Consider the following 15,917-nt stretch of genomic DNA (forward strand, 5'->3'; position numbering starts at 1 on the left):
TATATAAACTTGTTTAACAAGATTTAGTTATACAAGTCTTATTTCTTAAATTTATTTATAAATATAAATCATATCATGTTTAATTCATTGCCTTCTTAATTGCGGATGCTAATCCTTCATAGGCAACTTCCCAAGCAGTACTCAATTCTTCGCTCCATTTTTTTCCTGATGCTTCTTTTATAGTTTCTAGCAAAGCTTCTTTAACCACCTGCAAGGCACCAAAAGCATTAAATTTAGGTTAGAGTTTTAGACATTTGAAAATAGGTATGTTTGTAAAATAAAAAATATCTAATTATTAATATCTTTATAATATTATTTTCCTTTGTATGCTTCATTATTAGTTAACTAGACCCAATATAGTATAAAGTTAAATATGTCATTTTATTTAAAATGTATACTTTTAATTATTAAATTAAAAAATATATATATAATTATTTTTAAAGTTAATAATATTTTTGAAAATGGAATACATAATAAGAAGTAAAAACAAAATAACTTTATAGCAATAATTCATAACTTTATTGCAAACTTGTTAGTTACGTCCATTAAATTTATTTTTATGGAGAAGACTCTTTAGAGAATAAAGAGATATATAGCATTAGTATAAAAAAGAAGTGAAATCAATTTTTGTTAATAAATCAATGATTAGTAGTATATAGACAATCATATTATATCATGGTTGATTATCATATCAACTATTGTTTTCTCACTTTAAGAACTATACTATATATCCGAGCTAAATAATGATTAAATATATGACATATTTTTATTTTTCAAAATTCATTTTACATAAATTTATTCAATTATATATTGTTGTATTATTGAATTTGACAATAGGTGACCATTAGCCAATAAAAAATTAAGAATGCGTCTTTTTTGTTATATTACGTACCACAAAGTGAGGATCAACAACTCCCTTCTGAATGTGAATGGCACCCAATGTTGCATCCCCTACAACTACTTCTCCTGATGCTCGAAGTTGAATAGCTGAGTCATGCACCTGTAATTTAAAAGGTATAAATATTTTAAGATTTATATTATCCAATTTAAGTTATATAGTTTCACAAACTAACACAACCTAAGAAGTATCATGCTCGAAGGACCTTTTTTGACCCCGTTAACTTTTGAATATGGTCTATGTTTTGGGCTATATATAAGATCATATAGGTAAAATTTAGATTAAAATAAAGAATGCAATATAACTTTATATATTCATAGAAAATCTACTTTACATAAGGTGAACATGGAAAATCAAAATTTTATAATTTTATTAAATATTTCATTAAAATTGAAATGAAACATTATGTTTATAACAATTGTTATTTAAAATAAGATTTAACAACCATGTATTTTAAGAGTAGAACTAAAAAATTAAGCAAAACTTGTTGAATAGGGATTACACTCACCATTCCAAAAACTTTTTCAGCATGGGCTTGAAGTTTAGGACTATCCACTACTTCAGCCGAATCCTTAAGAAATGAGAACATTCCTTTTGCTGCGGGTGCTTTTTTCAATATACTATTTTGAGTAAATAAGCCAGAATTATTATGTTTAGTTTACACCAGTTCTTATAAAACAATAATTAACAAAAAAAAAACTAAAAGCCAAACATACTCAAACGATGCAAAGCTTACATGGTGTAGAACAAAACACTATAACTAGGATTCTGTTTAAATAATTCCCATGAGCTATTAACTAAAGCTTCTTGCTTCTCAGTGAAACCCATATTTCTCCTCCTCTTCTTTGTATTTTTTTCTTTTATTATTTATGTTGGTAGTATAATATCAATACCTTCGATACTTGTTTATATAGAAAACATTTAGGCATAAAAAATATAGTATATTTAAAGTGATTGGTTTAAAATTATATATTGGCACGTGGAGATGTCCATTAACATAATCAAAGGGACAAGAATCTTTTGCAAAACTTAATATTCATTTTTTCACTAAATATAATTAATAATAAAAGTAAGTTAATCATTAATGTAAATATTATTTTGTTTATTCAAATTAACTATTAACTAATCTAATAAAATGATAATTTATAATCTCGACTTAAAAATATCACCGAGATTCAGATATTCCGTAAATACGAGGATAAGGCTAAAATGGTCATTTATACCATGAAGGGAATTTTATTTATTTTCAAATATAATATGGCATTTCAAGTCAAGTTAAGATTTATGGAGGTTCATGGAAAATATATAAGTAACTTAGTCATTATTCTATAAACCTCGACCAATTAGAAAATTTGTCATGAAGAAGAGCATTCATGTAGTTTCATTATTTCATGTGACGACAAAAATGGTCCAGTGATTTAGAATTATATATTCGTGTATTTTACAAATGAAATCCAACAATTGGCATCAAGAGTTGGTCTATTGATTGTGTCTAATCGAAATCCAAAATTTTGTAAATATGTCAGAAGATGTCGATCCTAATGGAGCATATGATAGAGAGCCTATTTTCAAAGGCGAAATTCACACTTATTAGAAATCTATGATGTATGTACACTTGTAATCGGTTGAGAACTATGTGGTGTGCCATCACCGAGGGATCATTTATTTCATACGGTGCTAACGACATTGTTAAACTTCCAAAAGATTGGGAGGATGCTAAAATCAAAAAGGCTTCATATGAATTGAAAGCGGTGAACATACTTATTTCTGCATTAAGCGATAAAGTGTTCTATTTGATTTTAAATCATACAAGTGTTAAAGGTTTGTGGGATGCTCTCTCTCTCTCTATCCATCTCTTTCTCTCTCTGAGGGATTTCAGGATGTCGAAGATTCTAAAATTAATGTTTTTATAGACGAGTTTGAATTATTTTGTACGAAACCCGGAGAGTTTGTGGATTCCATGCAAACTAGATTCCTTCATTTAATCAAAAATTTGTGAGAATTGGGTAAAACCTTTTTCAAAAAATATTGTAGTAACAAAATATTGAGATCCATGTTTAGAGAGTGGCAGTGAAAAACCACTATTATAAAAGAAACAAATGATCTTAGTTCTTTAGACATTACAAAACTGTTTGGAAAATTAGCTGAGCATGAGAATGAGCTGAAACGACTCACCGATAGTGAAGTAAAACATAACATACTAGACGATTGTATAAAAGTTAAAGGAATGAAGTAAGCATTCAAGATCTAGGAGGCTTGGTGGTTAACAATGTCCTAGTTCAATATTGATTGAAGTTGTGGTCTTAGAGGATTTTTGTAACAAAACTCTTATAATAAGTCTTGTGTACAATATAAAAAACAAAACCGGAGACTTTTTTTATGGTTTTACCATCAAGACTAGATTAGGCCCCAAGAAAGTACGAAATGATCGATCAAGTGTAAATTATAATGTCACTCTTATATTTCTTTCAACTTACATTTATCACTATGTTTGTTAAATTTCATTTGAGTAAAGATCATTTATTGATATATTTGTAGGTTACTATTCTTGGTAGTGATTTTCTATGTATAACATTTCTTTTTTGTGTGTAAAAGTGATTATCGGTCATACGAGACATCATTATACCCATGACTCAACTAAAACATTTCACTCACTACATTAGTTATAGAATAACTATACTCAATGTAATAAATTATTATTTTCTTGCTTGATTTCCCGCCTTCACTTGAATAAACCTCAGGAACAGACATATATATTTAAATCTAAAATAAAAAAATTCACCATAAATAAATAATGATTGGATTGGGATCAAATGGAATTTCATATATATAGAATTTTTTCTTTGTGCTTAAATTGCTTAAAATATATGAGTTTAAAAAGGATCTAAAAAGAGTTTGAAGAGTTTTATTAATTGAGGAAGAGAGTTCAAGATTGCAAAGACTTCTCTCAAAAATAATGTAAAAAGGATTTTAAAATAGACTCAACATCTAACAAGACATTAAATATGCCACAAATTTAAATTTTCACTTTGTTACATTGCAATATGCAATTCTTTCGACATGGTTTCACAAACATGTGTTGTTTTGAAAATTTTATAAAAATAACGAGCTTCCAAATCAACTAGCTCACAATATAAGGCGATGCTCTCAGTATGAGAAACACATAAGATTGTGAGAATTTTTTTTTCTTTCTCATTAAAAAGTTTCCTAAAATAAGTATATAATATTCTAGACTAAATAATTAACCCTAAACTCATCATAAGTACGACAACCAACAGAAAAGTTAACAACAACTAATATAATATGAGAATTTGGATGTTATAGTTTGAATAATATTTATTATATAAACTTGTTTAACAAGATTTAGTTATACAAGTCTTATTTCTTAAATTTATTTATAAATATAAATCATATCATGTTTAATTCATTGCCTTCTTAATTGCGGATGCTAATCCTTCATAGGCAACTTCCCAAGCAGTACTCAATTCTTCGCTCCATTTTTCTCCTGATGCTTCTTTTATGGTTTCTAGCAAAGCTTCTTTGACCACCTGCAAGGCACCAAAAGCATTAAATTTAGGTTAGAGTTTTAGACATTTGAAAATAGGTATGTTTGTAAAATAAAAAATATCTAATTATTAATATCTTTATATTATTATTTAACTTTGCATGCTTCTTTATTAGTTAACTAGACCCAATATAGTATAAAATTAAATATGTCATTTTATTGAAAATGTATACTTTTAATTATTAAATTTTAAAAAATATATATAATTAATTTTAAAGTTAATAATATTTTTGAAAATGGAATACATAATAAGAAGTAAAAACAACATAACTTTATAGCAATAATTCATAACTTTATTGCAAACTTGTTAGTTACGTCCATTAAATTTATTTTTATGGAAAAGGCTCTTCTAAAATTAACAAGTAACTTTAGAGAATAGAGAGATATATAGCATTAGTATAAAAAAGAAGTGAAATCAATTTTTGTTAATAAATCAATGATTAGTAGTATATAGACAATCATATTATATCATGGTTGATTATCATATCAACTATTGTTTTCTCACTTTAAGAACTATACTATATATCCGAGCTAAATAATGATTAAATATATGACATATTTTTATTTTTCAAAATTCATTTTACATAAATTTATTCAATTATATATTGTTGTATTATTGAATTTGACAATAGGTGACCATTAGCCAATAAAAAATTAAGAATGCGTCTTTTTTGTTATATTACGTACCACAAAATGAGGATCAACAACTCCCTTCTGAATGTGAATGGCACCCAATGTTGCATCCCCTACAACTACTTCTCCTGATGCTCGAAGTTGAATAGCTGAGTCATGCACCTGTAATTTAAAAGGTATAAATATTTTAAGATTTATATTATCCAATTTAAGTTATATAGTTTCACAAACTAACACAACCTAAGAAGTATCATGCTCGAAGGACCTTTTTTGACCCCGTTAACTTTTGAATATGGTCTAAGTTTTTGGCTATATATAAGCTCATATAGGTAAGATTTTGATTAAAATAAAGAATACAATATAACTTTATATATTCATAGAAAATCTACTTTACATAAGGTGAACATGGAAAATCAAAATTTTATAATTTTATTAAATATTTCATTAAAATTGAAAAGAAACATTATGTTTATAACAATTGTTATTTAAAATAAGATTTAACAACCATGTATTTTAAGAGTAGAACTAAAAAATTAAGCAAAAGTTATTGAAAACGGATTACACTCACCATTCCAAAAACTTTTTCAGCATGGGCTTGAAGTTTAGGACTATCCACTACTTCAGCCGAATCCTTAAGAAATGAGAACATTCCTTTTGCTGCGGGTGCTTTTTTCAATATACTATTTTGAGTAAATTAGCCAGAATTATTATGTTTAGTTTACACCAGTTTTTATAAAACAATAATTAACAAAAAAAAAACTAAAAGCCAAACATACTCAAACGATGCAAAGCTTACATGGTGTAGAACAAAACACTATAACTAGGATTCTGTTTAAATAATTCCCATGAGCTATTAACTAAAGCTTCTTGCTTCTCAGTGAAACCCATATTTCTCCTCCTCTTCTTCTTTGTATTTTTTTCTTTTATTATTTGTGTTGGTAGTATAATATCAATAACTTCAATACTTGTTTATATAGAAAACTTTTAGGCATAAAAAAATATAGTATATTTATAGTGATTGTTTTAAAATTATATATTGGCACGTGGAGATGCCCATTAACATAATCAAAGGGACAAGAATCTTTTGCAAAACTTAATATTCATTTTTTCACTAAATATAATTAATTATAAAAGTAATTTAATCATTAATGTAAATATTATTTTGTTTATTCAAATTAACTATTAACTAATCTAATAAAAATGATAATTTATAATCTCGACTTAAAAATATCATCGAGATTTAGATATTCCGTAAATACGAGGATAAGGCTAAAATGGTCATTTATACCATGAAGGGAATTTTATTTATTTTCAAATATAATATGGCATTTCTAGTCAAGTTAAGATTAATGGAGGTTCATGGAAAATATATAAGTAACTTAGTCATTATTTTATAAACCTCGACCAATTAGAAAATTTGTCATGAAGAAGAGCATTCATGGAGTTTCATTATTTCATGTGACGAAAAAAATGGTCCAGTGATTTAGAATTATATATTCGTGTATTTTACAAAAGAAATCCAACAATTGGCATCAAGAGTTGGTCTATTGATTGTGTCTAATCGAAATCCAAAATTTTGTAAATATGTCAGAAGATGTCGATCCTAATGAAGCATATGATAGAGAGCCTATTTTCAAAGGCGAAATTCACACTTATTAGAAATCTATCATGTATGTACACTTGTAATCGGTTGAGAACTATGTGGTGTGCCATCACCGAGGGATCATTTATTTCATACGGTGCTAACGGCATTGTTAAACTTCCAAAAGATTGGGAGGATGCTAAAATCAAAAAGGCTTCATATGAATTGAAAGCGATGAACATACTTATTTCTGCATTAAGCGATAAAGTGTTCTATTTGATTTTAAATCATACAAGTGTTAAAGGTATGTGGGATGCTCTCTCTCTCTCCATCTCTTTCTCTCTCTGAGGGATTTCAGGATGTCGAAGATTCTAAAATTAATGTTTTTATAGACGAGTTTGAATTATTTTGTACGAAACCCGGAGAGTCTGTGGATTCCATGCAAACTAGATTCCTTCATTTAATCAAAAATTTGTGAGACTTGGGTAAAACCTTTTTCAAAAAATATTGTAGTAACAAAATATTGAGATCCATGTTTAGAGAGTGGCAGTGAAAAACCACTATTATAAAAAAAACAAATGATCTTAGTTCTTTAGACATTACAAAACTGTTTGGAAAATTAGCTGAGCATGAGAATGAGCTGAAACGACTCACCGATAATGAAGTAAAACATAACATACTAGACGAATGTATAAAAGTTAAAGGAATGAAGTAAGCATTCAAGATCTAGGAGGCTTGGTGGTTAACAATGTCCTAGTTCAATATTGATTGAAGTTGTGGTCTTAGAGGATTTTTGTAACAAAACTCTTATAATAAGTCTTGTGTATAATATAAAAAACAAAACCGGAGACTTTTTTTATGGTTTTACCATCAAGACTAGATTAGGCCTCAAGAAAGTACGAAATGATCGATCAAGTGTAAATTGTAATGTCACTCTTATATTTCTTTCAACTTACATTTATCACTATGTTTGTTAAATTTCATTTGAGTAAAGATCATTTATTGATATATTTGTAGGTTACTATTCTTGGTAGTGATTTTCTATGTATAACATTTCTTTTTTGTGTGTAAAAGTGATTTTCGGTCATACTAGACATCATTATACCCATGACTCAACTAAAACATTTCACTCACTACATTAGTTATAGAATAACTATACTCAATGTAATAAATTATTACTTTCTTGCTTGATTTCCCGCCTTCACTTGAATAAACCTCAGGAACAGACATATATATTTAAATCTAAAATAAAAAAATTCACCATAAATAAATAATGATTGGATTGGGATCAAATGGAATTTCATATATATAGAATTTTTTCTTTGTGCTTAAATTGCTTAAAATATATGAGTTTAAAAAGGATCTAAAAAACGAGTTTGAAGAGTTTTATTAATTGAGGAAGAGAGTTCAAGATTGCAAAGACTTCTCTCAAAAATAATGTAAAAAGGATTTTAAAATAGACTCAACATCTAACAAGACATTAAATATGCCACAAATTTAAATTTTCACTTTGTTACATTGCAATATGCAATTCTTTCGACATGGTTTCACAAACATGTGTTGTTTTGAAAATTTTATAAAAATAACGAGCTTCCAAATCAACTAGCTCACAATATAAGGCGATGCTCTCAGGATGAGAAACACATAAGATTGTGAGAATTTTTTTTTCTTTCTCATTAAAAAGTTTCCTAAAATAAGTATATAATATTCTAGACTAAATAATTAACCCTAAACTCATCATAAGTACGACAACCAACAGAAAAGTTAACAACAACTAATATAATATGAGAATTTGGATGTTATAGTTTGAATAATATTTATTATATAAACTTGTTTAACAAGATTTAGTTATACAAGTCTTATTTCTTAAATTTATTTATAAATATAAATCATATCATGTTTAATTCATTGCCTTCTTAATTGCGGATGCTAATCCTTCATAGGCAACTTCCCAAGCAGTACTCAATTCTTCGCTCCATTTTTCTCCTGATGCTTCTTTTATGGTTTCTAGCAAAGCTTCTTTGACCACCTGCAAGGCACCAAAAGCATTAAATTTAGGTTAGAGTTTTAGACATTTGAAAATAGGTATGTTTGTAAAATAAAAAATATCTAATTATTAATATCTTTATATTATTATTTAACTTTGCATGCTTCTTTATTAGTTAACTAGACCCAATATAGTATAAAATTAAATATGTCATTTTATTGAAAATGTATACTTTTAATTATTAAATTTTAAAAATATATATAATTAATTTTAAAGTTAATAATATTTTTGAAAATGGAATACATAATAAGAAGTAAAAACAACATAACTTTATAGCAATAATTCATAACTTTATTGCAAACTTGTTAGTTACGTCCATTAAATTTATTTTTATGGAAAAGGCTCTTCTAAAATTAACAAGTAACTTTAGAGAATAGAGAGATATATAGCATTAGTATAAAAAAGAAGTGAAATCAATTTTTGTTAATAAATCAATGATTAGTAGTATATAGACAATCATATTATATCATGGTTGATTATCATATCAACTATTGTTTTCTCACTTTAAGAACTATACTATATATCCGAGCTAAATAATGATTAAATATATGACATATTTTTATTTTTCAAAATTCATTTTACATAAATTTATTCAATTATATATTGTTGTATTATTGAATTTGACAATAGGTGACCATTAGCCAATAAAAAATTAAGAATGCGTCTTTTTTGTTATATTACGTACCACAAAATGAGGATCAACAACTCCCTTCTGAATGTGAATGGCACCCAATGTTGCATCCCCTACAACTACTTCTCCTGATGCTCGAAGTTGAATAGCTGAGTCATGCACCTGTAATTTAAAAGGTATAAATATTTTAAGATTTATATTATCCAATTTAAGTTATATAGTTTCACAAACTAACACAACCTAAGAAGTATCATGCTCGAAGGACCTTTTTTGACCCCGTTAACTTTTGAATATGGTCTATGTTTTTGGCTATATATAAGCTCATATAGGTAAGATTTTGATTAAAATAAAGAATACAATATAACTTTATATATTCATAGAAAATCTACTTTACATAAGGTGAACATGGAAAATCAAAATTTTATAATTTTATTAAATATTTCATTAAAATTGAAAAGAAACATTATGTTTATAACAATTGTTATTTAAAATAAGATTTAACAACCATGTATTTTAAGAGTAGAACTAAAAAATTAAGCAAAAGTTATTGAATACGGATTACACTCACCATTCCAAAAACTTTTTCAGCATGGGCTTGAAGTTTAGGACTATCCACTACTTCAGCCGAATCCTTAAGAAATGAGAACATTCCTTTTGCTGCGGGTGCTTTTTTCAATATGCTATTTTGAGTAAATCAGCCAGAATTATTATGTTTAGTTCACACCACTTCTTATAAAACAATAATTAACAAAAAAAAAAAACTAAAAGCCAAACATACTCATATGATGCAAAGCTTACATGGTGTAGAACAAAACACTATAATTAGGATTCTGTTTAAATAATTCCCATGAGCTATTAACTAAAGCTTCTTGCTTCTCAGTGAAACCCATATTTCTCCTCCTCTTGTTCTTCTTTGTATTTTTCTTTTGTGTTGGTAGTGTAGTAATAATACAGTCAATACTTGTTTATATAAAAAATATTTAGATTTAAAGAAATATAGTATATTTCTGATGATTATTCTAAAATTATCTATTGGCTCTTGGAGATGTCCATTAACATAATCAAAGAGACAAAAAATCTTTTGCAAAACTTAATATCATTTTTTCACTAAATATAATTAATAATAAAAAAAATTAATCATTATTGTAAATTTATTTTGTTTATTCAAATTAACTATTAACTAATCTAATAAAAATGATAATCTATAATCTTGAGTTAATTATATCATCGAGATTTTAATATTTCGTAAATATGAGGTTAAGGCTAAAATGGTCATTTATACCATGAAGGTAATTTTATTTATTTTTAAATATAATATGGCATTTCAAATCAAGTTAAGATTAATGGAAGTTTATGGAAAATAAATAAGTAACTTAGTCATTATTCTATAAGCATCGACCAATTAGGAAATTTGTCGTGAAGAAAAGCATTAATGGAATTTCATTATTTCATGTGAGGATAAAAATGGTTTGTTGATTTAGAATTATATATTCGTGTAATTTACATAGGAAATCCAACAATTGATATTAAGAGTTGGTATTTTGATTGGGTCTAATCGAAATCCAAAGTTTTGTAAATATGTCAGAAGATGTTGATCCTAACGGAGAGTATGATAAACTCTTGTTTTCAAAGGTGAAAATAACTGTTAATGAAAATCGATCATGTATGTACACTTGTTATCGGTTGAGAAAACTATGTGGTGTGTGTAAGACCCCAATTTGACCCTAAGATCCCTCATGCTATCTCATCTTATGGATTAGCTTTGGGATCACACTTTGACATCCTTCTTACCCCTCATTCATTGGGAGAGATCACCAAGCACATTTGATTGTATCATACTTTTTTTTTCATTATTTACTAACCAAAAAACCAAAAATATGTATATGTATAGTTTTGTTTCTTTTGTAGGTAATGTGTGCATCCACCAATGCCACATCAAGCACACAACTATGGTTTGAGACCCTCAATTCAAGGAGATCAATCAAGAAATGGTTCACATTGTCTCTAGACATCTTATATGGATCCCCATGATCTTCATTTATCATTTTGATCAAGAAATCATCAAGAGTTTGAAGTTTGTTTGCCTTGAAAGCCCTAATTCATCTAGGTATCTTGTGTGACTTTCTCAGCAAGTTTCTTCAACATTTGATCAAGTATTTCAAAGGATACTTCATTATACATCATATTATGAATATATGATCCTCAATTAGTCCCAAAGATAAAGATAACTTCAAGTTTGCAAGTTGGTTCATGGTGGTTGACCAGAGAAAGTCAACTAGTCAAAACTGGGGTTCCCTAGACCCTATCTCCTACAATTTTTGTCATATGAAAATTATTCCAAGAGAAAAGTTACTCCTTATGACATTAAAAACAAATTTCATTTTAAAGTAAAGATCTAGTTTTGCTTGGGAAGTCATTTTTTATGGTGAAAGATTATAGGTCATTTGTCTGTGCCATAGTTAGGAGGTCCACTTCCAAAGACCATAACTTGCTCAATTTGTATGAGATGAAGGCCATCCAAGTATCATGATCAATTTAAAGATGTACTCTCCAACTTTTGTTCTTTGAGAAACTTCAAATTCAACTTGCAAGGGCATGTTCCAAGAGGAAACCTTATAGGTCATTTTGGGCCATTACCATTGAACAAGAGATTTTCCTCAACTTCTAAATTGCATAACTCCTTCATGAAAAATTCAAATGAGATCAAATTTGTGACCAAATTTAAGAGGTTTGAAATAGCTACAACTTTTATAAAGGGACATTTCCCATTGGAAGCCTGTAACAAAGGTTATTCAAGGTGGGAGAAGTGAACATTTGACTTGGTACTTAGAAAAATTTCAATTATGTTTGATTTTCCAAACTTCCATCTCAAAATTCATCATGATCCAAGCTTCAAATTTAAATGTGTTCAACATAAAAGTTGTTCCCCTTGATCTCACGTTTCCAAAAAGTCCAAGATCACTTCATTTGGCTGAGGATTAGATAACTTGCATATGGCTTGTCATCAAGATTCCTTTTGGATGAATTTCATGACCACTTTTCAATTCCAAGTGCATGGCTTCATGTCACACTTTCAGCATCTCTCATGATCAACTTTGGACCTTTTGACATCACTTCATGAGCCTATCATACGCCCATGCATCCATGCAAGTGAGAATTACTATTTTTGGCATTTGAATGGAAGTGTGTGGAAATTAATTGCCTAGCCTATAAATACATTGGCTCATGCTCAAAGTTATGGACACCTTGCCCAGGCTTTGATCCTGCAACCCTACCCTTCACCATTATAGGATAAACTTGAAGGTTTTTAATTGAAAATCGAGTTTCAATTTCACTTATGTTTTGAAGTTGAAACTCCAAGAATCCAAGCCATTATTTGATCCAATTCAACTCCTACAAGCTTCTGAAGTCAAGCCAAGGCCAATTGGAAGCAAGATCAAGCATGATTCAAGCTCCTCGAAGGTAATTTTTTTAGAAACTTCATCTCTTCTATTCTGTCTCAATTCTTCACCATTCTCTTTGATTTTTGGTTGGCTGAAGTCCTACCAATGTAGGCAACAAGATTGAGTTGCTTTTAGGTCAAATTGAGGCAACTCAGTTCATGATCCTCAAAATTCAAATCTCTGTATCTTTCAATATACTTGGAATTGGAAAAATTTGAGGCCAGATTCGATCTCCTGAGCACTTTCTCTTTTAAATAGTGTCCTTGTTTTTCATTTTTCATTAAGTTGAAGGTGGACCAGTCCAGTGAGGTACACCAGAGAAGATGACCGGAGCCCTAGCTCCGGTAATGTGTTGGCACGCCTCACAACAATCTGATCATGTTAATTTGTTTTAATCGGAGCCATTCCTTTTAAATATCAAGCATGTGTTGCATTGACTTGAGTCCACCATGGATTGCACGCGCGTGACCATCAGATCTGCCACCTCAATTAATGAGGGATATCAAATGACCCTTGTTTTTTTGATTTCTTTTTAATTTCTATATTTTTTAATCCCTTTATGTTATTTAATTCATAGAAATTTCATTATTAATTCACAAAATATGGGACTTTCAACAAAAATCTTTAAATATTTTTCTCTTCCATATTCCGAATTAAAATTATTTTTTGGATTAATTTTGATATTTTTCATGAATTAAATGTTTTTATGCATATTTTTAATTGTTTAAAAATACTTATGACTTTTCAAAAATAGTGATTTTTTTTGTCTAAAGTCCTTTGACCAAGGATAAATCCCTTGGCCATTTATTTGATGTTTTGAAGGGATTTGAGGTTTTGTCCAAATTAAAATGCATTTTAATTCATTTTCAATTGGATTTTTAATTGATTAAATGTTCAAAAATATTGTTGAGCCATTTTTATGGTCTTGTGATGTTTGACTTTCTGTTTGGGCCTTGGTCAAGGTTGATTTGGCTTTTGTTGGATCAAAACCATTGGACTTAGGGGATTGCCTTGCCTCAAATAGTTGTGACTTCTACATAAGTCCAATTACGATTGCTTAACATAGAGCTAAATTTGACCCTCAAAGCATAGCATTCTAGTAAGTAGGATTGTAAGTCTCTCATTCTTCATGGCATTGTGTGGAGACCTTTTTTCCTTTCATAGGAGCTAGTGGCATACTTGCTGAATTATCCAAGTTGGAGCCCTTCTCATGGAAGATGTCTTGGTTCAAGGATCCATATTTGTGAATGAATGGTTGAGTGTTCTCCAAAGAATGACTTAATCAATTAAAAATCACCACTAACCTTTGACTAATATTTGACTAACTCTTGTTAATATTTCTTTACTTTCGAGTCATTTACTTTATGCTATTTAAATTTCAGACATTTATCATTCATTGCCATTTTACATTTCATATAACTTGTTTATGTTTATGTCATTTTCACTTTGCTCATTTGAGACATATCTTGTGATTGTACATATTGTTTGTGTGTTTTGGTTTTCTTTGTGGTCTTTGCATTTGCCTAACACTTTTGTAGTTAGGGCATGATCATCATTGATCTATCAAGTTCATATCTAGGGTTTAAGACCCTCATGGATAAAACTACAATCAAGGATTGAGCCACAATGTCTCAAAGAATCATATATGAGTCCTAGTGATCTCTACATGTCATATTGATCAAGTATTCTTCAAGAGTTTGGAGGTGATTTGCCTTGGAAACCCTAGTTTGACTGGGTATCTTGAGTAACTTCTCCAACAAGCTATCTCACCAATTGATCAAATTTCTCAAGGGACACTTCAAAATTCATCATCTTATGCATATATGATTCCAAGAGAAACTTTATGCTAAATGACATTCCAAACAACTTTCACGTTGAAGTCTAGAGCTAATTTTGCTTGGAAAATCATTTTCTATGTTGAAACATTATAGGTCATTTTGTCTAAACCCTAATTTGAAAGTCAACTTCCCAGGACATAACTTGCTCAATTTGTATGAGATGAAAGATTTCCAAGTTGAACAATAAAATTGAATATTTCTACTTCAACTTTTATGTTTGGAGTGAGAGCTAAATCAACTTTTATGAGCATGTGATATAAGGATACATTATAGGTCATTTTTGCCCAATACCATTGAACAATTGATTTTCCTCAACTTCAAAAATGCATAACTCTATCATTATAAATCCAAATGACATGAAATTTGTGACCACTTTGAAGGTTTTTGAAATAGATATAACTTTGATAAAGACACGTTTCTCATTTGGAGCTCACATAAAAAGTTAAGTAAGGTGGAATATTGAGATATATGACTTAACACTTAGAAAAATTTTCAACATGTTGAAATTTCCATACTTCCACCTCAAAATTCACCATGATTTAAGTTTTAATTGGAAAAGTGTCCAACATCAAAGTTGTTCCCCCTGATCTAAGCTTTCAAAAGAATCCTATTTCATACATTTTGGATGAGGCTTTCTAGGGCTGCGCATGGTCTTAACAGGTATGCATCAAGTGGAAAAATCAAATGTCAAAAACTCCATTTCACTTTGCCTTGCCATTCAAGCATGAATTGAACGTCAGCACAGTTGCAATTGGATCATAATGGATTGCTTCATGGGCCTGTACACACCCATGCAAGCTTGTGAATCACATTTCCATTTTTAGCAATTTTTCAAGTGTGCAATTATCAATCCCAAATTCTATAAATACAATGCCTCTGAGCTCATTTCAAACAGACCTTGTGCGCCAGCTTTGCCCCCTAATTGAAACCCTCACCATTCAAAGGAAAACCTGAGAATTTTCAACTTGAAAATTGAGTTTGAATCTCATTGTTTGGAGATTCAAAAACTCCAGAATCCAAATCTTTGTACCATTGCCAAACCACTTCTGCAAGCTCCTCGAGTGTGATCAAGTCAAGTTTGACGCAAGCAAGATCCATTTCTGCACAACATTGAAGGTAATTTTCAGAAATCTTCTTCTCTTCGATTCTCACTGAATTCTCATCAATTCTCTTGGATCTTTGGTTGTCTGAAGTCCTACCAATGTAGGCAAGAAGATTGAGTTGCTTTGAGGTCAAATCGAAGCAACTTAGTTGACACACCTCAAAATTCAACTCCTCAT

The 15,917-nt window shown here is 29.2% G+C and overlaps 3 protein-coding genes across 3 annotated transcripts; all 3 read right to left on the bottom strand.

Moving 5' to 3' along the window:
- Nucleotides 1-79: 79 nt before the first annotated feature.
- On the bottom strand, nt 80-1,738 carry LOC127121149 (leghemoglobin Lb120-1-like). The gene is made up of 4 exons (XM_051051737.1): nt 1,635-1,738; nt 1,407-1,518; nt 893-1,000; nt 80-208 (listed from the first exon to the last, which is right to left on the bottom strand). Exons 1-4 carry the CDS (start codon nt 1,724-1,726, stop codon nt 80-82), a joined length of 441 nt encoding a protein of 146 aa, XP_050907694.1. The 5' UTR covers nt 1,727-1,738.
- Nucleotides 1,739-4,067: 2,329 nt separating this feature from the next.
- Nucleotides 4,068-6,050, bottom strand: LOC127121150 (leghemoglobin Lb120-1). Its single transcript, NM_001427561.1, has 4 exons — nt 5,893-6,050; nt 5,665-5,776; nt 5,151-5,258; nt 4,068-4,446 (listed from the first exon to the last, which is right to left on the bottom strand). Exons 1-4 carry the CDS (start codon nt 5,982-5,984, stop codon nt 4,318-4,320), a joined length of 441 nt encoding a protein of 146 aa, NP_001414490.1. The 5' UTR covers nt 5,985-6,050; the 3' UTR covers nt 4,068-4,317.
- A 2,528-nt stretch (nt 6,051-8,578) lies between these two features.
- Nucleotides 8,579-10,255, bottom strand: LOC127121151 (leghemoglobin Lb120-1-like). The gene is made up of 4 exons (XM_051051739.1): nt 10,155-10,255; nt 9,925-10,036; nt 9,411-9,518; nt 8,579-8,707 (listed from the first exon to the last, which is right to left on the bottom strand). Exons 1-4 carry the CDS (start codon nt 10,244-10,246, stop codon nt 8,579-8,581), a joined length of 441 nt encoding a protein of 146 aa, XP_050907696.1. The 5' UTR covers nt 10,247-10,255.
- Between the last annotated feature and the right edge of the window lie 5,662 nt (nt 10,256-15,917).

The sequence above is a fragment of the Lathyrus oleraceus genome, chromosome 2 (genome assembly GCF_024323335.1).
Source record: "Lathyrus oleraceus cultivar Zhongwan6 chromosome 2, CAAS_Psat_ZW6_1.0, whole genome shotgun sequence".
Lineage (NCBI taxonomy): Eukaryota > Viridiplantae > Streptophyta > Magnoliopsida > Fabales > Fabaceae > Lathyrus > Lathyrus oleraceus.

Coding starts and splice junctions, on each gene's coding strand:
- LOC127121149 (XM_051051737.1), bottom strand. CDS start 1,726: ATGGGTTTCACTGAGAAGCAAGAAGCTTTAGTTAATAGCTCATGGGAA. Junction 1,001..1,406: donor CTGAAAAAGTTTTTGGAATG/GTGAGTGTAATC, acceptor TTTAAATTACAG/GTGCATGACTCAGCTATTCA. Junction 209..892: donor TTGTTGATCCTCACTTTGTG/GTACGTAATATA, acceptor GGTGCCTTGCAG/GTGGTTAAAGAAGCTTTGCT.
- LOC127121150 (NM_001427561.1), bottom strand. CDS start 5,984: ATGGGTTTCACTGAGAAGCAAGAAGCTTTAGTTAATAGCTCATGGGAA. Junction 5,259..5,664: donor CTGAAAAAGTTTTTGGAATG/GTGAGTGTAATC, acceptor TTTAAATTACAG/GTGCATGACTCAGCTATTCA. Junction 4,447..5,150: donor TTGTTGATCCTCATTTTGTG/GTACGTAATATA, acceptor GGTGCCTTGCAG/GTGGTCAAAGAAGCTTTGCT.
- LOC127121151 (XM_051051739.1), bottom strand. CDS start 10,246: ATGGGTTTCACTGAGAAGCAAGAAGCTTTAGTTAATAGCTCATGGGAA. Junction 10,037..10,154: donor AGTGTTTTGTTCTACACCAT/GTAAGCTTTGCA, acceptor TACTCAAAATAG/CATATTGAAAAAAGCACCCG. Junction 9,519..9,924: donor CTGAAAAAGTTTTTGGAATG/GTGAGTGTAATC, acceptor TTTAAATTACAG/GTGCATGACTCAGCTATTCA.